A 21559-nucleotide genomic window follows, 5' to 3' on the forward strand; every position below is an offset into this window, starting at 1 on the left:
ATATGGGTAGACCGCGCAAAAATCATTTTACAGCGGTCATGCCCTGCGTTCGCTTATGATGCACGCCTCTCGTTTACGAGGTTATGATCAGATTCAAACGACATTTTGTATGCCTTTACTGGATGTATTTTAGAATTGACCTGTGAAAACCGTTTGTGTTTATCTTTAACCGTTTAAAATCTGGAGCTTGTATAGGCTACATATTCGACAGCGCAAAATCATATTTAAAGCGGTCACGCCCTGCATTCGCTTATGATGCACGCCTCTCATTTACGAGGTTATGATCAGATTTAAACGATATTTTGTATGCCTTTACTGGATGTATCTTAGAGTTGACCTGTGAAAACCGTTTGTGTTTATCTTAAACCGTTTAAAATCTGGAGCTTCTATAGGCTACATAATTCGACAGCGCAAAATTATTATTAAAGCGGTCATGCCCTGCATTCGCTTATGATGCACGCCTCTCATTTACGAGGTTATGATCAGATTTAAACGATATTTTGTATGCCTTTACTGGATGTATTTTAGAGTTGATCTGTAAAAGCCGTTTGCGTTTACCTTAAACCGTTTGTCATCTGGAGCTTTTATAGGCTACATAATTCGACAGCTCAAAAATCATTTTTAAAGCGGTTATGTCATGTATTCGCCTATGATGTACGCCTCTCATTTTCGACGTTATGATCAGATTTTAACGATATTTTGCAAGCGTTTACTGAATGTTGTTTAGAGTTGGCGTGTAAAAACCGTTTACATATACCTCAAGCCGTTAGTGGTCTCAAACACGTTAAAGCCTGTACTGATGAAAATGATGAAACACCAAATGCACAGTGAGGACAACACTTTATTGATGGAAAAAGCACCTTATGAAACCAATTTCCACACTTCAACATTTTCAAGTTGAGTCCCATAGTTATATGAAAGCAGAAATAAATGGGAAGAGAATAAATAATTACATTCACAGCAATTGGTTGATTGGTCAGTTAAAAACCTGCATTTACAAGTACATATAGTACATACTAAACAAGGATCTTTAAGTAAACAGACTAAAATAAAACAAAAAGGTGAAACAATATTGCACAGCTGAAAATGTAATGATTTGCTAAATTATTAAGAAAATTAAACCGGATATCATGTGAAAAATGAGGTTGAACCACCCAATTGTTACAACATGCTATCATGCAGACTACTGGTCAAAACTAGAGGTTCTCAATTTATGTCTGATGAATCACTTTTACTGTCCGATTCTACATCAGAGGGCAAAACATTCTCAGAATTTACATGAGACCATAATCACCATGGAGGTAAAATAATATCAACGCCTACAAAAGTTTGAATACAAATTCTTAATTTGAGTAAGTTATAAGACAGTGGTTCTTAACCGGTGGGAAATTTGATGTTTTCAGAAGGAAATTATGTAAGTCAGGTAAACAAACTCGGGCCCGAGGGTCGAACCCGGCTTTGAATTAATCGTTGAAAGTTACTTTCCTAACATTTTTCCGCAACAACATGTTAGATTAATTTCAGGAAGGCTTACGAGACACATACAAATCCAAAGTCTGTTTGTTACATCACAGACAAGACTAAAAGTATCAATGACTTTGCTATTGTGCGCGAATCAAAGCCTTTCGTTTGTTGATTGTGATGCAATAAATGACTATTGCAAGCAGAGGAAACTCTTTAATATATCCAAAAAACTTTAATCTCTCACAGAAGCACTATTTAAACTGCACAAGATTGCAGTATACCTTCGGAGTTCCAGATCAAATCGCTTCACGAAATTATTTCGATTAAAGAATAATTTTTTTGTTAACATAGGGCACAAAACATCAGAATAAAAATAACAGAGGGGGAAATTCGAAGTTGGTGGTTGACTTTAGTGGGAAACCACACCAAAAAGGTTAAGAACCACTGGTATAAGAACTAATAAATAAACTTGCAGGCAGGTAGAACAGTGGAAAAGAAATAACACGTATTCCGATTTGATTCATGTAAAAAAAGTATGTGGTGCATATCTCGACATACAATTTTCTCCTGTGAGGCAAGTAACAGGTCGTATACATCAATGATTTTGCTGACACTTTAAGAGAGAGCTGTTTTTGTCGACAAAATTCTTCTGCAATGAAAGACTTTCTTCAATTTTTTTGATATGGAATGTTTCTGTTGATTTTTTCAAGCTTTAAGCATTTTTTCCGGATGGTGAACTGCAATAAAAAAATAAAGATAAAGTGTATGCTCATTTAACTTGACAATTATGGGTTAAACAAAAGAGGCTTGAGTTTAGTCACCAATAAGCAGTCTAAGTGTTATAAAACAGAGTTAATATTCAATATTGGGGGTTTTAACTGTGCTAAAATTCAAAATAACATCAGCCAGAAATACAGAAAGAGTTGAGTTTAGAAAGGCAGTAACAAGACAGCCACTTACTGTGAATCATTTCAATTCAAATCCAATCTACAAGCCCTCATATGACAGTGTGCTGGTCCTCACTTTGCTTCATATAAAGGTAATAACTTGAAATTCTTCTCACTGAAAGGTCTCTTTGCATTGCTTCATTGCCAGAACCTTGATGCCAATCAGGTACTTCAATCTTGATTCTTGGCTCATTTTAGTGTTTAACATATTCATTTTACAGCTTAGAATGCATTTTACAGCTTAGAATGCATTAAAATGCATTTGTTTATCACAGCAAAAATAATATTTGCCAATAAAAAACAAATTTAATGCTCCACTGCCATTACCGATAAAACCGTCCGCAATCGGGCTGTGTTATGACACAGGTTCTAAAGATTCTAATCCCGCCCGATAAGAAACGCATTATTCTGCGTAACACAGCCGATTTTAATCGGGGACTTCCAGACGGATCGGGTGCACTGGCCGTCACGGTTGAAGCAAATTGAAGCGTAATGGCGGCTGCAAAAGGAAGCCCCAAAAATGCATTGCGGGCAATGGGGAGAGAGTGGAAAAATGTCGATAAATTTTGTTTTAGGCATTTTTTCAGATATGATCAGTAGTTTAATAGGACGCATGTCTTCCAGTGTGTAATAACCAATAAATATGCGTAGATTGACTGTGAGGTGTATGTATGTGTACTGGAAATTAAAACGTTTTTAAGTTAGTGTTGAAATAAATCTTTACTGAGTGGTAATCAATGTTTCTTGTGCAATATAAGTAATTTCCGTGCTTTTTTAAGTATTTAGGACTTAAATCCGACAAGACGGCTATTTTTTTCACACAAGGTGATGTGATACTTTGTGTGACATTACCTTGCTTATCCAAACTGCTGTTTTTGACTGTCATCAAACTCCAGGAAATTTTGAGGAACAAGTGGTTGGAACGTTTTAATTAAAAACGCAAAATAATAATACAATATTTCAACTATTTTGCTCAAAATATTTTTAACAGTATTTGACTTTTTTTCTTAAATGAGTGCATTTGATTTGGTTGTTTATTATCTAATATAAAATTGGTGTTATTATAAGATTTAAAAATTCTCATGAAGTTGTTTCTAAACATTTCAGACACAATCGGGTTTATGTTTCTCCAATAAGCAACATTAATTGTCTTAGGTAAAGTCCACTGGAAATGTTTTAGTCTCTTCCCACACCCTCAAGCTTCACGACACTGCAAGATTACAATACAGCCTTTTTCTACAACAAATACACTATGAAGGAATTGGAATCACATTAAATATTTTTTGTGTGTATACTCTTTTACTAGGACTAAGTATGTCTTGTAATCATCTCTGAAACATAGCCTGTAACATGATATGCTGCACATTTTAAACTTAATTAACAACTTTGAGGGTTTTTTTTATCTGGTGAATGCACTATCTGTTATAATGGGATCACCAATAATAGTGATGCATCTGACAATAAATGCAGGATATCTGTATGAACTTGGCTATATAGTGCATTTGTAATCGTTGCCTTCATTCCTGTTTTGCAAGAAAGAATTTAAGTGTTGGAGTGTTGTGCAGGCATGTTTTTTTGCAGGAAATTGCATATTGAATGGAAATAAAACAATATGTCATGATTCTGACTAAAATAGTACATAAATAGGCATCTCATTTGGGTGTGAGGTCTTAAATGCATTTATGTACATGTATCTCTTTTTGGAGTTTAGTTAAGTTTGAGAATTCGAAACATTTTACCAAAAATTTATTCTACACATGTTGGTTGCAAACTGAAAAGGTTACATTAAATAAGCTAAAAAATTGAGCATACTAGGTTTACAGTTTGTAGCATACAAGTAAAAATGTTAAACCTACTGCAACAAACTTTTAAAAAACTTTAAAGTCACATTTTAGTTCCAAGACTTTGGTGACAATCAAAAACAGCAGTTTGGATCAGCACAAGATGATGTTGAATGAAGTATCACATCATCATGTGTGAAGGAAAGAGCCATTTTTGTTGGATTTCTGTCTTAAATATAGAGGAACGCATGTAAACTACTCATATTGAACCAAAAAAACATTTATTACAACTCAGTAAAGATTTATTTCAACACTAACTTAAAAACGTTTTAATTCCCAGTACACATACTTACACCTCACAGTCAATTTACGCATATTTATAGGTTATTACACACTGGAATACATGCGCCCTATTAAACTGCTGATCATATCTGAAAAATGCCTAAAACAAAATTTATCGACATTTTTCCACTCTCTCCCCATTGCCCGCAATGCATTTTTGGGGCTTCCTTTTCAGCCGCCATTACGCTTCAATTTGCTTCAAAAACCACCCAACCGTTCAACGGAGTAGCGCAATCCAGGGTTTATAGAGATCAGTGGATCCGACCCCTCGAGTCCGAGTTTGCTTATTTCAAGCTTACGTAATTTCCCTCCCACCGGTTAAGAACCACTGTACTAGAGCCACTATAGCTGTGGTAAAAGGCGAAAATAAAAGTAAAACACATTAAGGTAGGCCCACAGTTGTGGGGGTTGTTGGAACAAAAGTCCCTGGCTGTCTGAGCTACTGCTTGTCTGAGCTTAGTCCAATGAGGAAGACGGCGTTTATAACCTTAATCTTAGTTCATTGCGTTAAGAAAGATATTCGTTAGATATTAGGAGTGAGAGAGGTAGTCTCTCGTGTGAGAGAGATGTTATCGTCTCTGGTATCGTTACAACACACATGAACATAAAAAGTGAGAAAGGTGACGATGACGTAACTGCACAGATGGTAAAAGGTGTTAAATACCGTAGCGACAAATGACAATCGAGGTCGAGTACTGAAAATGTGACAATGACGAAATAAAATGTTCATGCAATCACAGTCACTCGTATGATATTTGCGCTTATTTGTTCTGCAATACACGGTGCTTCACACAGTAACTAATTGAATCCTGTTTTAAACGTTTAAAACCAAGGGTGTCCAACATTTTTCGTTGATGGGCTTCATAAACAATTTCGGACATCAAGTGGGGGTCATAATTTTTTTTCACGTACACAATAAGTTTAAAATTTTTCCAAAGCATCGATACATTTATTTTCTTAAACATACAGAGTTTCGCCGCAACACTGGCTTTTACAACAAAATGATTGTTTACTAGACAAGCCGAATTTTTACGTCACGTTCGGTGAAGCACTCGCAAACTGCTGTATAGCCCACTGGGTAAAAACGCTGGTTTTACTTGTTACGTACTGTTGCGCTGCCTTTCAAATGGTAGAGGGCGTGACTCAACCCACCCAGAGAGCACAACAGGGGCGGTCACTTAAATTCCTAAAACAGTTCTTAACGCACACTTTCTTGCGCTCAACAACTCCAAGGCACCAAAAGCCAAATTAGCGAATTCTTTTATTAAGGCAGTAAGGACAGAGGTGGCGCTCGAGGGTTCAGCAGCAATACGAGCACAAGGGCAAAAGCGGGTTCTGCAAATACGTACTACTTTAGTTAAGGAAACAGACGAGAAATTATCAGTGCAGTGTGCAGTTTACTCTTACCGAACTATTATAGAACCACAGTAACATTCAAAGCGATCAGTAGATTTTAAGTTGTGCAAAAACAGCCTCAAACTCAATAAACATCACCAAGGATAAATCAACAAACCACATTAGTGACGAACTGCTAAACTTTAAGCAACAAAGTTTACCGGAATAATACATGGGGGCTGAAGTATTTTTTCATGTTCTTTTTAACAATGTGTCCTTCTTTCTAGGGATGGAATTTGGCAAGCCTTATATTAACATTTAATGCTATAGAAACGAAAAACATAGAGAGACTTAGAGAAAACATAGAGAAAATTACGTTGAAGGTCCGCTGGCGTATAAAACTTATAAAAGGGGTCCGTGACAACAAAAAGTTTGGGAACCACCGGGGCCGTCTATAACTGCGAGCCCGCTTAGCCCGAGTAGCTCATCACGGCAAGGTCGCTTAACCCCGATTTAAAAGCGCTCACTTAGCCCATACGATAGTCATGTTTAGTCCCTTAGGCGAGCGTTTAGCCCCTGTCATGGACATTTTAATCCCCCAAGGGAGCGCTTAGCCTCCGTTATGGTCATGTTTTGTCCCTTAAGTGAGCGCTTAGCCTCCGTTATAGTCAGGGTTGCCATTGACTTGAAACCAAAAATAAGGACAACCGAAAAATCAATTTTTTAGGCGAAACGAAACAAACGTTTTTAAACTAATCTTTGCAATTATACGAGTCATGACATAACATTTGCAATATTTTTGACAGAAACAATCTGTTTCAGTAACTCGTTGTTCGTAGAAAATATTTTGTGCATCTCACGACAGCTCAGGTCTAGACTCACTGTTACTTGTAGCAGGGATTTAACTTGTAATTGTTGAAAATAAGACAAAAGAAGGACTACAGTCAAAAATAAGGACATTTCTTAGAAATAAGGACAATGAACTTTTCTAAGACATAGCCGTTCAAAATAAGGACAAATATTAGAAATAAGGACGGTACGGCAACCCTGGTTATAGTCATGTTTAATCCCTCAAGCGAGCGTTTAGCCCCTCTTATGGTCATGTTTAGTCCCTTAAGCGAGCGCTTAGCTAACGTTGTGGTCATGTTTAGTTCCTTAGGCGAGCGCTTAGCCTCCGTTATAGTCCTGTTTAATCCCTTAACCGAACCCGAAGTCTCTAGTTATGTCCAACTCAGATTTTTGCCTCTTTTGGTTCATGTGACATGTGGTGGGCGGCATGTGGACTAACAACAATGCCGAGTCCATGAACCACGTCATCAAAGTCAAGGCCGAGTGGAAACAACACACACTTCCAAAGCTTATTAAGATCCGTTATGGTTTGGCAACTAGCCAATATTCCGACATTAAAAAGCGTTTGCAAAAACGGGACCATTTCACTTGGCTCCTGCTGGATATGATGCATTTCAGCTGGCACTTTTTGCTTGGCAGGCAAAAAGTGCACTTGAAAAAACAACGTACTTTCAACAGTGTATGAATTCGCTGGCAAAAAGAAGGGTCAAAAACAAAGAAAAAGAGCACAGAAGACCAGCACCCGACAATAAATTAATGCGATGGACTTCTAAATATACGTTTGCTGTTGGTTTCGTTTTGGAAAATTTATTTTTCCAAGTTCATAAGTTTTTTTTCTTTTCCTGATTAGTGACAGTAAAAACCAAAATATTTTAGAAGTCCCACATGCAAGAAACACAGTTACTTTTTTAAACAATTAAAAATACTGCAAAATATAACACTGGGTATTACGGACTAAGCTACGCAGGGACAAAGGGAGTAACTGACAAAACATACGCGTACCGGTTTAAGCGGAGACTGAGCGGATTAATGGCGTACTGAAAATGGCTTAACAGGGGCCAAGCGATCGCTTAGCTTATAGGGGACTAATCAGCGGCCAAGCTGCCGCTTTGGGGACTAATCAAAGGCTACGCGAACGCTTTGGGGACTAAACATGGCGATGCCAGAGGTTAAGCGAAGGCTTAGTTAAGGGACTAAACAGGCTTCTAAGCGGTCGCTTAGGAGATTAATCAGGGGCTAAGCTCGCATTTTAAGGACTAATCAGGGTCTAAGCGGGCGCTTTAGGGACTAAACATGACCATGCCAGGGGCTAAGCGAGCGATTAGGGGACATAACAGGGGCGAAGTGAGCGGTTTGGAGACTAATAAGGGGCTAAGCGTGCGCTTAGGGGACTAAACAGGGGCTAAGCGAGCGATTGAGGGGCATAACAGGGGCTTATCGCGCTCGCTTAGGGGACTAAGCATGGTCCTAACAAGGGGATAAGCGCTATCTTAAGGGACTAAACATGAATCTATTTTATAGGGACTAAACAGGGGCTCGGCTACGTTGCTGTGTGGGCTCATAAATGTGCACCAAGCGATATAAAGGTGAACCAAGCGATATAAAGGTGCACCAAGCGATATAAAGGTGAACCAAGCGATATAAAGGTGCACCAAGCGATATAAAGGTGCACCAAGTGTTATAAAGGTGCGCCAAGCAATGCACCAAGCGATCCAGGTGATCCAAGCGATTCTGTATATGTTAGAATCTAACAGTTAGATGCAACCAGCGCATAATATCTACAGTATAAGAAAACAGTAGAATCTGTTTAAATGGCTCTGTGGCCCATTGAAAATGTCTTGGTGGCCTAGTACTGGGCCATGACCCACAGTTTGGGGAATGCCTTAGGCAAAGGGTTGGCAACCATTTTCGCACTGCGGGCCGTTTTTGAAAGGGAAATTTTATCGCGGACCTGCAGTTTTCAAGAAACTACAAATATTTAGCAATAAAAACACATAAATTAGTTTATCATCCCCGGGATTTGGGAAAAATATTTTAGAGCATTTAACCTGAAACTTTATACGGCCCGGTAACGAATTCGTCCCGTACCGGTATGGGGCCACGAACCGGCGGTTGCCGACCACTGCCTTAGACTGCTTTTTTAGCAAACCGTTTTTTTACATTCACATATACGGAAAGACACAAAAAAGAAAAGACGGACGAGCATAAAAAATAGCACCAACCAAAAGGCCAGACCACTTCGAAAAGGTCGGAAGTTTGTTAGCGTTCAATGCACTTACATAGAATTTTTAATCGTCTTTAGCAATGAAATAAACAAGGATAGCGTGGACAATGCCCCTGCATAGGCCTACTTAACAAACCGCGCACATACCAGGGATATACAATTCAACAAATCATCATCAAGATGAGTTTTAAAGATAAGAGTTATGGGATTTGTTTGCAACCAAGTTAAAAGGTTTTGCTGAAATTCAAGACTCTACATCTTCCCGGTGGCTTTTAACATGTTTGCAATGGTAAAAAAGTGGGATACAGTTTCAGGGGGATTTTGACAGGACACACATTGATCGAAGTCAGTTTTTTTAAGGAAGTGGAGTGTTTCGTTTGTTACACTGGCACGCAGGTTTAGTTTTATTTAAAAAGAACGTGATTTGGTTTCAATTGTAGAGTTGTAGACTTTTGAGTACAAAGTTAACTTTTCCCAAGGGGTGGTATTTGATGTGAGGCCGAAGACCCGTTCCAACTTTATTGCTTTTCTCGGCGAACCGATACATATTGTTTTTTTATTGTTGTAGAGCGCCATGGTGTTTTACACACTTGAAATATTTATGGGCATTTATCAACTAAATTTAAGTTGGCTTTCGAAGGTTTATCAGAATGATCCTATTCGGGTGGCAAGGCGGCAACCATTTTAATGAAAACTTTCAAGTCATTGCCATTCGGGGTGAATTTGTATTTATTTGCCAATTGTTCGTTTATGTAGGCTACTATTTCCCCTCTTTATATTATTCCTTCAATTAAGTAAATCAGAATAATTAAGTATTTTGGCATCGATAAGAGTTCCATTAAGGATAATGCATGTTTTCTAAGTGTTTCCAAAGGGGTTTCGTAGTCGATGTCAAGAAGTTTTAAAATCCAACTAAGGATAAAATGTAGGACTCGACATCCAACATATTTGCACCTCAACGTTCGAGTGTTACGTTTTATTTTCTCCCACCTCGAGCCCAAGACAAACTGGAATAATTTGATTTTAAGTTTGCGTAAAAATATATTCGTCTGGGTTATTGGCAGGACACTAGCCTAATTTAAATTGGCCTTGGGGTCACGTTTTTTTAAAATACATATGCGCCCCAAAATAGTTAACCTGCGAGACAACTATATGTTTAAAATCGCGCTGATTTTTTGTGTCATATTTCCAAAATTGTTTCCTATCTTTAATCGGGACATTTTCCAAAGCATTTTAAGTTTTAAGAAGAGTGCCATGGGTTATAAACGTTTTTAGCGTCCATCACAGCGAGTACTCGAAAAAACTAACTTTACGGGGGAGGCGGAGGTCGTTTCAAAAACACTTTACAAACCATTGATGAAACTGATCGGCTGTAAAGAAAAAAAAAAAAACATATCACACAAGTGTGGTGGTATAGGCAACCCTCACCCAAACGTTAGCAAACGTAGGCGAAATGGATTTTCTTTGATTTTGGCCTTGTTATTTAGTAGACAACCCCTTTTTGATCTGTATTGGTGTAGTGTGACCTCATTGCGTTTTTAATAATTGTTACGACGTCATCAAATTCTACAAGTTAGTAAACTGTTCTCCTTAATATTTGCAATGAATTAACGCCCCTGGTTTGAACTTATCGGTAGGATGTGTATTCAAATTCATCGGCTTGTGAGGTTGTAAACAAATATTTTGAGATCATTATAAAGTGGTAGCAACACCATGCTATTTTAAAATTTTTCACTGCCAACTTGTAAACATCAATCAAAAATGTGCAATAATACCCAATATAGTACATATTTTGACTTGAGTACACCTACTTATTGATCATACGTAATGTATTTTTTGATGCAAACCTTAGCTACATTTTGGGTTTAAAAACAAACACACTACACAAAACTTTCGAAATTCCAGGCCAAAGTGCACCTAAAAGAAGGAGCTCAAGGGATTGTGATATTTAAAAGTTTAAGTTGGTCGATTGCAGCACATTAAATTTTTTTAATTATGCCTGTATTTGGCCTGTTACTGGGAGAAATGTGTTTGTTAGTTATACTTTTTCAAAATCGAATTACTTTCGTGCAAGCTTGGGTTAAATGTTTTTAGTGTCAACAAACCTAATAATTAAACATTTTTGAAACCTTTTATCTGTAAGCTGTAATTGTGTTATTTGAACAAATATCTGACTTTTTTCTTGTTATATCAAGCTGTGCCTACAATCTTAAAGCAACTTTTCAAGTCCGACTCCCCGTACTCAATAAAACAACACTTGTGTAAATTCCACCGAGTCAATAAGTCTTGTTTATTATTAGTGTAAAACTGACAACAACGAATCTTTAGGATCGCGGTCCTTCTTTGGTATTTACTTGACGACGACTTCCAAAAGCTTGGCCGGACTGACTTGCAAGCTTGTTAGTACCAGCTTGAATACCTATCACCTTCCGCCCTTCTGCCAAGGTGGCATCATCAAATTTTCTCACGTTTTCGTGGGAAGGCTTTGGACCCAATAGCGGCCAGTTTTTGAATTTTGGTGAGTTGGGATCCCATTCTTCTTTAGTTTGGCACTGAAGGACAAAAATATGTATTGTTAGCTTCATACTTGCGAGTGCATTCCGAATAACTTTCTTTTTAATTGTCGTAATGATTTTGGTTGCACCGGGCGAATTTTATATTGCCACTTCCAGACACCAATTAAAAAAGCGCTAAGACATAGTGCCATAAAATCATTAAATAAACAATTATTGAAAGATAAATCTGATTATTATTATTATTTTTTACAAATATCGACTTTTTTGTATTTTTTTACGACTGAACAACTTATTTTACATCACACGACGCGTCTTAAAATTAGGTACTTTACTTACCACCCGACCAAGTGCGATCAAGGTTGCTGTTACTTGTGGAATATTTGTTCCATTGTAAAGATCAACGGTTTGAAAAATATCATCTTTGGGCACACCGTACGTCTCGATAGCTTTAGTAAATTTCTCAATGTTTTCCATCTGAAACCGTAACCCACATTCACTCATTTTCTACTTTCTACTAATTTAAATCAACTGAATACAAAAAGAAAAAAAATCTGAAATTCATAACAAAATATTGCAGGTTTGTGCAACTTGTTTGAACAGGTTTTTACACACATAAAAGCTTAACAATAAACCACTGCGTTACCTGTTGAAAAGCTTGCGCACTTTCTGAAACTTTCTTTGCACTTCCAGGTTTCAGTACGTTGATTAACCTACAACAAAAACGTAACTTTAAACCAGTAGTTCTCAAACTGTGCGTCGCGATGCCCTGGTGCGCCGTTTCAATTTCGCAGAATAGTCGCAGAATAGTTCCGTTTCGTGGCTGAACTTAGTTTATCTTACAAAAATGAGGTTAAGTGCAGTTTTATAACTTTGTCGAAATACAGTTAGGCTAAAATTGTTCTCCAAGTGCTGTTTAATAGATTTAATTTAACTGTTTAATAGTTTTAATTCCTGGCACGTTTATTATTACGCAACAACAGTTTTCTATACAGCAGTAACATTGTGTAATTGTAAGTCAGCCTACTTAATAGGAGACAATAAAATGGATGTAAACAGAAAGTTAATGTTGCATTCTAAGGGTAAATCTACAAATAAAGATGACTGTCCTAAGAAGAAATCTCGCATTTAAGTAGGCTACAAGGGCAGTTGTTGTGTCAATAAACACAACTTTAATAATAAATTTCCTCATTAACTTTTATTTTCTGGTGCGTAAGTCCAGAAAACTTTTCCAGAGGCGTCGTGACAAAAAAGTTTGAGAACCACTGCTTTAAACCATTTGTGGCAAGTATGATTGTTGCTATGTTTAAACAGCTATCCGCAAGCATAACTCCACACGGGGTAGCCTAAGTTCAAATAAAATTTTTCTTTAACTTTAATTTAGTTGCACTTACAACGAATCATCATGTGTATCCTGGGATAGTTGCGCAACTGAACAATTAGCGTTAATCCCAATTGGAACCCAAACCATTACTTTCAGTGAGCTATAATTTAAGAATCCCTAATTGGTTCGATAAAATTAAATGGCGAATTCGACTTTTTTGGTTCTCAAGAAAATCTAACCCGCATAACGTTCTTCCATCCTTGAGATTTTTTTCAAATGATAAGGAGTTATCGAACACAGGACCACAAATAACTTCGATCCACTTTTTCACCTCGACTTCTTTGGCTGGATCTCGCTTTCCTTGGATCTAAGGACCGAAACACCGACAAAACAAAATCATTATGTAGGCTACAAGCCATGCAGAAACCACGTGTCCTGTAAGTTTTTTTGCGGTTTATATCTCATAAAAATTGCTGCAAAATTTCTTAAACAAGGGTAGGCCTACTTTTTGCAAAAGATATGTTAATCCATGTTTGTGCAATGTTTTTAATTAAGTTCATCCCGAAATATTTTCCGTACATCACTACTTAGGCTATATAATCTGCTTACCTTCCTGGCAACTTCTGCACTGAGGCCGTATGCGTAACCTGGATTAGCCATGTTATGCAAACCTAAATCTTTAAGTCAAATAGTACCTGTCATAAAACAAAAGCACTTTTCATCCTTACGTGAGGTTAGTTTGCCTTAGAGTTGGGGCTCTGAAATTCGTTCGTCTACGATATTAGCACGCGAATAGCGCGAAGCTTATAAACATGCATCTGACACGTCCAACAGTTATTTAATAATTTGTCTATCTCTCATGGGAATACGTTTAATAACCTCTAGAGGTTTTTAATGCAGAAAATGATGTCATGCCCTGATGTATTTATAGAGTATGTCCTATCACTGGTTTGTATTTGAACAATATTATCTAATACGCATAATTACGTTATAGGGGAAAGCGGGGTATAATGGGACACTTAAGCGGAAACCGTCGTAGATTCGTTAACACTGGTAATATTGAACCCAAACTTACATGACAGGTAGTTTAATCTATATCCTACAGAAACCAACCCCAATAGCCAAGCTTTACTTTACAAACAACAAGTTATTTTAAAATTCCCAAGGGTGCGTTTTTTCCCATTTTGCCCCATGGGTGGGGTAAAATGAGGTTTTGTCATACTGCACTAAAATGAGTAAGAACAAATCACACAAAATAGCAACAAATTGTTTTTTTGCATTTATAAACAAAGTAGTTGCGAAAAACAACAACAAATACAACCAAGAAACACTTTTTTTCAGTAACAAGGCTAATCACTGGCATAAATCGCAAATATAGCGAATACAGCTTCAAACTCTTCAACTCCAGCACACAAGTAATGTGCCTACCTAGGACAGATACAGCATCAAACCTATCCTTCTGCAGAAATGAAATAAAAGTCACAAAATAAGTAGGCTGCATCTTCTTTTTGATTAACTTTCACATTGTTTGCAGCTTTTTTATACTTTAAAGACTTCTTGCAGCATTTTCCTTTAGGTATTTTTTTCTTTGTTTCATGTTTGTAACTTCAGCTTTAACAGATAAGGGGAGCTAGTTAAAATACTTGTTGAACACCTCTTTTTTCTAATAGTTGTTTGTTTGACTTTTGGAATTGGCATCACATCACAAATAGATTGGGCAAATGACAAATCACGATTTGATGTAGTGTCTGTGATACTGATAGCATTGTCCATATTTGGCTCAGCATTCAGCACTATGTTATTTAAAGGACTCTTTTAGAAGTACTGTTTGGCAGTTAGCCAGCTATGCTATACCAATTAAAATACTGGATAGCTTGCCATTGTGATAGCGAAAACAATAAATATGGGTTCGTTGTATTGCAATACCACAGTGGGGTAAAATGAAGTGGGGTACTTCATTTTGCCCCCCATCTGTACTGAACAGAAAAAGCTTTCACAAAAAATAATAATAACTGGAAAACTTTTTGATTCATTACCAATTGTTTTGTCTCAGCACTAACCAATCTAAATCACAGACTTTTTATTTCTTAACTGTATATGTCTTGGGAAAAAAAGAATCAAAATTAAGTCACTTATTTTAAGAAACAGGCTATTTTTAAATTTTTTACTCCAAACTTTTTAAAGAACCGCCGAAATCAAAATCTTTCCTTGACAAGATTGATAGTCAAAATGGCCGCCTAAACACAGATTCGGCGCACGGTGGCGTAAGTAGGTCGCCTAAAAACGGTCAACTTCATTTTACCTCACCACCTCATTTTACCCCGCTCTCCCCTATCTGTATTGAAAATAAAAGTTTTAAAAAATAAAAAAATAACTATTTATATTTAATGTAGGCTACTTATTCATCCAGCATCTTATGTTTTTAGCGTAGGCTAGCCAACAGCAAGTCGTTTTATATAATTTATTGTACCTAATGTAACGAGAGAATGTCATGGTAAACTACATGGTCCTAATTAGGCTACATGCCATTTGCACAAAAAAATAGCTTGAATATTAATTACTTCGGCAAATTGTTTGGTGGGGAATAACAAGGCTCAATCCTCATGATGAAATGACCGTTTCAACTAACCTGGCTTAAAACTATCAGATAAATTAAGGACATTTTGCAACCCCTTGGCTTGCTTCTTGTGTCGAGACAACGCGGCACCTTTGCTTCCTCAGTAATACCCGCAATCGGTTTGCATCAGATCGCCTGATGCACATTTGGAGAAATGAAACGCTTCAAATGACATGTACGCATTAACAGATTGAAAGTAAAAAGTCAGGTTCGTCACTCCCCACACTAAGTGGATTTGCTTTGCGATAGGAGAACGCGAGTGGAGAGAAAAAAAGTTGGTTGTTGGTTTCAAAAAAATACAGTTTACAATATAACAGTTCGTTTCGGCGTGGTCTGGAGACCAACGCCTAATTTGTATGTTATTGCGTACGGGTAGCCTACTTTGCAGTTCGTCAATGCGTTTGCTGGTAGTTCTATGCCTGTTCATCACTCGGAGAATGGTGTGCTTCGCGGATTGTATAGGCCAGGGGTGGCCAACCTTCTACATAGGCTACCATTCGCCAACTTTTTAACATACTGTGTTGGATGCGCCATAAATGTCTCGTAACCCCACCTTCTACGACTACTTCTTGTACATAGAGAGAAAGAAACAACTTTCGCATGAGAAGGATAGTAATAAGAACTATTAAGTAAAAAATAACTCTGATAAACTATAAATATATATATTTAATAGGGCTGGCTGACTTTATTTATTTGTTAGTTTATTAATTTGATTTTCATGATTATCAAAAGAAGGCAATGCGCCCTTTCTAATCATGCAATGCGCCACGTTTGGCGCATGCGCCATAGGTTGGCCACCACTGGTATAGGCGGTACGGTCCTTCACTAGAGCGTACCACCGTACCAAAAGCGTACCGTAGGCTAACTGGTACGCATAATAAATTTTAATTAAACGGTCATTTTTGAATCAATTTTAATCAAACGGTCATTTTTGAATCGTTACCATTTGCAGATAATATCAAAACTGTCTGAAGCTTGAATTTAAAATGTTTATGACGTGATTTCATCACCATATGTCCCTGTACTAAAATAGTGCTCAAAAAAAGTTTATGACGTTAGGCTACTGCTTAATATTTTGTGCTTACTATGCGAAAGGAGGGTTACACGTACTGTAGGCGTACCGCTTTGATTTTTGATATTTGGTACTGTACGGTGGTACCATAGATAACTTTTGTAAGTAATCTATGGTGGTACGGTACGTAATGAGGTGCGTGGTACGGTCGACGCAACACATACCGTACTGCCATGGGCGTCCGCAGGAAAAAATACAGGGGAGGGCAAAACTATCGTCACTTCGCCGTTCGATAAACGGTATTTCAGAACAAAGATCATCTGACTGTGCTACTCATTCTTGCCAATCCCAAAGTAGCAAAATAATACAATAAACACAATATTAAACATCACTGAAGTATGCGGAAGGTTGGCAAATACTTTTTAACGGAAGTAGGATTTACATTGACGAACCTTATCAGATGTAACAAATACAGTGAAGATATCACATAATGCCTGTTTGACACATCCATCAATGACGTAATAATACGCTTGTTACCGAACTATTGTTAAGTAATGATGTTCGATTCATTTAATTTGTTGTAAAACCTTATTCTGTTCTGTTACAGTTACACTTGTAATAAAGGGGTGGAGACCCACGGCGTCTTCAATTTACGTTCCAGGAATAGTTTTTGTATAACACTGTGCGAATGTTTATTGTGTTTTGTTTTAAGTTGCGGATTCTCCGACCGTTTGCGTTTTTCTTTTTTCCAGGGGGGGGGCACGTGCCCCCCGCTGCGGACGCCCATGCGTACTGCCATCCTTGCTTAAGATATCCCTCAATCAGTACCAAATGATGGAAATTTCGCGCGCGTCTGCAACCCTTCTTTCCAAAATTAAAACCTTTGGAATTTTGTGACACAATTGGGATTTTAAAGACTCCTATTGGTTCAATTGCCCCGTGCTCGCCCGACCGTGACCGACACTTGGCCGAAACTTAAAATCATGGTACTGGTGTCCATAGGCGCCGAGTTTTACAAAAATGCAAGGTGGCGGACGTAAAATATGACGTCATAAATGCGTCAAACCGCAAGAACTCAACTCAAAGCCCAAAAAACTTCCCATATAGACTGTTGGTCAAAATATTGAAAAAAATAATGTTATTTATTTTAGAACACACACTGTTGTACCGTTTAAAATTGGTTTGGCAATATTTAAAGATGTTTAGTCACGTTGTTGTTGCTTTGTATCACCTAAAATAACCGTTTATTACAGCACAGTCGAATGGTTACACAATAATGGCCAAACATTTCCTGACCTCAAATGTGTGTTTGACGTCATAAACAAGGCACTGACCAAAACAGGTTGCAGTTTTAAGCCACGTTTCGTTGCTTTTTCGCCAGCACATTAATTTAAAAGCTCAATCGCTCCTGATTTTTAGTTTTGACGATATTTTGTGCCAAACTGCTACAAGCATTCAAAAATATCCACGGTGGCCGCCACCTTGCTTTACAAAACCAAGGTGGCGGCGCCACCCCGCCACACCGCGCCTATGCTGGGTCAGTGAAGACTGAACAAGTTTGTTTGTGGTTTTTCGGATTTCTCAAGTATTTGGCATCAGTTTTACTTCGAGATGTTTCCTTTTTTGCATATTCATGCCCTGCTAACATACATAACTGGTGTTCTAAAGGGTGTCTATGAACAAAAACGAATGACTTTTCAAATGCACTTAATGGTGGAAAAACGCGTAGTTTATGGGCATGTACAGCTGAATACAACACCGCCGGTGACGTAAGAGGCCATGTAGAGCTAAACGTGGAAAGGGGATTTTTAGTGACGTCATAATGCACCGAGCATTAAAGTGAGATGCTCGGTGCTCGACCAATAGGACATTTGCAGTTTTGGCACATCCCTACGCAACTATGTCATTATACTTGTGGCAAGTCTGTGTATAGCCCTTTGTCAGGAAAGCTAATGCATGTTTGAATTCCTAGTAACACATGTCAGCACCTATTTTTCACTTTTGTTTTAGATGCATAAAAGCGAGATTTACTGGGAGAACAGATACTTTCTATTTGTCCTGACTGGATTATCTCATACGTACTGGATGCCAACCAACTGTCATTGCCAAAGTTATCAAAGCTTCGCAAGGAATAGCACTGTTGACCAAACATCAAAAGTCAGTGATAAAGGTCATCTAAAAGCGGCATCCAGCAGATACGAGACATAAAAAATCGTTTATTATGCGCTATTGAGAACTTGTTGTATTTGCAAAATAATTTCCAATTTGAAAAATTCTGGCAAAACAAATAATCTGCAGAATTAAATGCAGAACAAAACCTTTAATTCTTATATTAGCCACACATTTAAACTTAAATATATTGTTTAAAATATTAATTTATGTAATGTCATATCAGATAGCGACTATCTTTTTTAAATTATTCTTGTTTTAATTCTAAATGCTATTATAAAATCACTAATAAATATTCAAACATGTAGCAAAATGGTTTAAACCGCATCATTTACCTTGTACAAGTGGTAAATAAAGCTTAAACAAGTAATGAGTGGGGTTATGACATCATAGGTGTGTTTCATTTTGATTGTTATTTTTGTGTGTCAACGGTATCCCAGTACCTGCCGCTTTACATTTAAGTGCTCACCACAATGAGTGGTTCTTCTATGTTATTAGGCTTCTATGGTAGCTCCACCCATTTTGGCAGAAATAAATGAAAGAATGTCATTGATGGTCATTGGTCACGCAACGAATGGCTTGGCCAAATGCTAATGAGGAAAAACGCTAATTTCAATATAATTTTTGAAACCTATCCATTATTATTTTTGGACCCATTATTTTCCTAAAAATCCCCACTTGATGTAAGTAACATGCAATTTAGTAACACTACATTTTGGCCAAATGCCAATATCGACGAAATAGACAAAGTTAAATTCAACTTTTGTAAACTATCCGAGAATATTATTTTCCATAAATTGGCAATATCAACCTATGAGTGTATTTTAAAATTCTGTTTAAAGAAAAGTGAACCCGACTTGATATATCCACAAAATGCAATTTTGTAGCACACATTTTGGCCTAATGCCAATTTTCCAAAAAAAATATTTCACTCAATAACTTAAAATGCCTCCAACTCACTTTTTTAAAATTTGTTTGTGACATAACTCTGTTTTGTAACTTAAAGATTACTTGTAGCATAAAGAGATTGGTCTATTATTGTATTATTGCAAAAGGAACACTTGTAAAATATTTTTTATTAAGGGCAGTAATAAATAAAGTTCATTTTATTTACAGTGCTGTCACAAAAAAGGGCAATAGCTCTTTTCACACTCATAAGAAAACATCAACTTCTAGAATTCACTTGTCCTAAATCTTGAAAGTTAAAAATCTTTGTAAACCAACCGTTTGCCTTTAATAAACCAAAACCTGCAAAATATATACTATTGTGTCTGACCATAGATGACTTAATATTAGTGCTCTATGGTCTGACCCAATCTGCAACCATGTGCTCCTGGCAAAAGTGCATTTTGTAAACCACCCGGTGATTTGTGGCCAAGGTAATAAAAGCACAGGCTCAGGGTTTGCACAGGGAAAAGGTTGTGCATTTGTATCTTGGTTAAAAATGCTGATGCAGATACTGCTCAACACTAGAGCTAAAAAATGGCATCTCAAAGTAAACATAAATCAAGTGAATTAGTTGTCAATTTATTCTTTCATGTAACCTCCCATCATTCACAAGATCATAAACATTTGTTTAAAGTTAACATAACAGAAGTGAGAAATTATTTAAAAAAACACAATTAGATAATTTTTTAGCAAATGATTGCCAATTCCTACTTAAAGGCCCTTATTTAAAACTTGTAGAGCTGCCAATCTTCCACTGGAGCCCATAACACCTCCACCTAACAGAATATGTATATTTGCAAACTTTAGCACATTAATGTGACAGTTTTAGATGAGCTAAAACATAACTACAAACAAAAAAACAAAGATACTACATTTTCCTTGTGCTGTTCAATTGTCAGTTAACCAAAAAAGACACATACTCTATTTAATCCTTCATTCAAACTAGTTTCTAGTAGTGATGTACCGAATCGGCGAAATTTTGATTCGGCCGAAACCGAATATTCGGCGGTTTAACGCTTTAAATGTGTGTTCGTAAAAGATTCGGTTTCAGCCGAATCGCAAGCAATTATTCGGCCGCAACCGAATCTTTGCAAAAGTGGCCGATTCGGCCGAATAAATTCGGCAAACCGAATATTTGATACATCTCTAGTTTCTAGCTCTATTTTGGCCACAAACTTTGGAGTCGTAAGTTGTATGTTACTATTAAAGATTTTGTGTTGAAGTTATATTACTGGAACATCCAATACAACAATAAATGCCAAAAGCGAGATGGTTTATTTTTACAATACTAACTTGAAGATTGATTTCATGTTTAACTGGAGTAGTGGCTTTCTGATATACTTTTAATATGCTCTATATCCATTTACCAATTTAATTTACACATCATTTAATCTACACATATCATTGTTTCTGCAAACAAAAACAGATAGGTCCCCACATGCAGGTTTGTGCGGATATACAGTAAACAAATATTGTGAATATTTTTATATTCTTATGGACAAATCATTAGAAAGGATTAACCCAACTTTAAAAAAGTTAGTCCGTATTCTTTTTTATTATTGTCATATACCAGTATAACTGGCAGCTTGTTTTAGTATTTTATTGTTTTTACAGTTTTACTATTCCATCGCTTTTATAACAGTATTGTATCCGCTTACAGCAGTGGTTCTCAAAGTATGGGTCGCGCAGGGTCAAAAAATGGGTCGCGCTATGGTGATTCAATTCTGCCAAAACCAACTTTTTTATTTCGTTTTTAAAGTATTTTTAATTCTCCATCATAACTGAATTGTGGCTTTATCTCAGTAACCTGCAGTATTGCATCATAAGTGTTTTTTTGAAAGTTTTGATGGCAGCCAGCTACAGTACAGCCGTAGCTAACTACAGCCACGTTGCTCAGTAAGATGAACCAACTAATCATTACAGATTACAACAGGGGTTGGCAACCCCTGGCACGCGAGGTGGTTTTTCATGGCACGCCAACCGATTTGTGTGTTTATATTGAAGTAACAATTTAACCTGTTACATTGCTTGTTT

The 21559-nt window shown here is 37.1% G+C and overlaps 2 protein-coding genes and 1 long non-coding RNA gene across 5 annotated transcripts in view; all 3 read right to left on the reverse strand.

Moving 5' to 3' along the window:
- Positions 1 to 823: 823 nt before the first annotated feature.
- Positions 824 to 5106, reverse strand: LOC145233830 (uncharacterized). Its single transcript, XR_013861193.1, has 2 exons — positions 2425 to 5106; positions 824 to 2201 (listed from the first exon to the last, which is right to left on the reverse strand). It is a non-coding gene; the product is annotated as an uncharacterized LOC145233830 (long non-coding RNA).
- A 6110-nt stretch (positions 5107 to 11216) lies between these two features.
- LOC145234713 (myophilin-like) lies at positions 11217 to 13769 on the reverse strand. The gene is made up of 5 exons (XM_080099439.1): positions 13389 to 13769; positions 13019 to 13146; positions 12102 to 12168; positions 11795 to 11932; positions 11217 to 11494 (listed from the first exon to the last, which is right to left on the reverse strand). Exons 1-5 carry the CDS (start codon positions 13437 to 13439, stop codon positions 11267 to 11269), a joined length of 612 nt encoding a protein of 203 aa, XP_079955565.1. The 5' UTR covers positions 13440 to 13769; the 3' UTR covers positions 11217 to 11266.
- Positions 13770 to 20088: 6319 nt separating this feature from the next.
- LOC145234712 (pyridine nucleotide-disulfide oxidoreductase domain-containing protein 2-like) overlaps positions 20089 to 21559 on the reverse strand; it is a 48134-nt gene continuing 46663 nt past the window's right edge. For all 3 annotated transcript variants that reach the window (XM_080099437.1, XM_080099436.1, XM_080099438.1), the window contains one exon: positions 20089 to 20301. In XM_080099437.1, the coding sequence (XP_079955563.1) occupies positions 20237 to 20301 (65 nt within the window). In that variant the 3' untranslated portion in view covers positions 20089 to 20236. The remainder of the gene's footprint in view (positions 20302 to 21559) is intronic.

Source organism: Phallusia mammillata, chromosome 6 (genome assembly GCF_965637545.1).
Source record: "Phallusia mammillata chromosome 6, kaPhaMamm4.hap1.1, whole genome shotgun sequence".
Lineage (NCBI taxonomy): Eukaryota > Metazoa > Chordata > Ascidiacea > Phlebobranchia > Ascidiidae > Phallusia > Phallusia mammillata.

Excerpts from the sequence above, each read along its gene's own strand:
- LOC145234713 (XM_080099439.1), bottom strand. The coding sequence starts at position 13,439 with ATGGCTAATCCAGGTTACGCATACGGCCTCAGTGCAGAAGTTGCCAGG. Across the intron at positions 11,933-12,101 it reads GTGCGCAAGCTTTTCAACAG|ATGGAAAACATTGAGAAATT; the intron begins GTAACGCAGTGG and ends TTACGGTTTCAG. Across the intron at positions 11,495-11,794 it reads TGATCGCACTTGGTCGGGTG|TGCCAAACTAAAGAAGAATG; the intron begins GTAAGTAAAGTA and ends TTTGTCCTTCAG.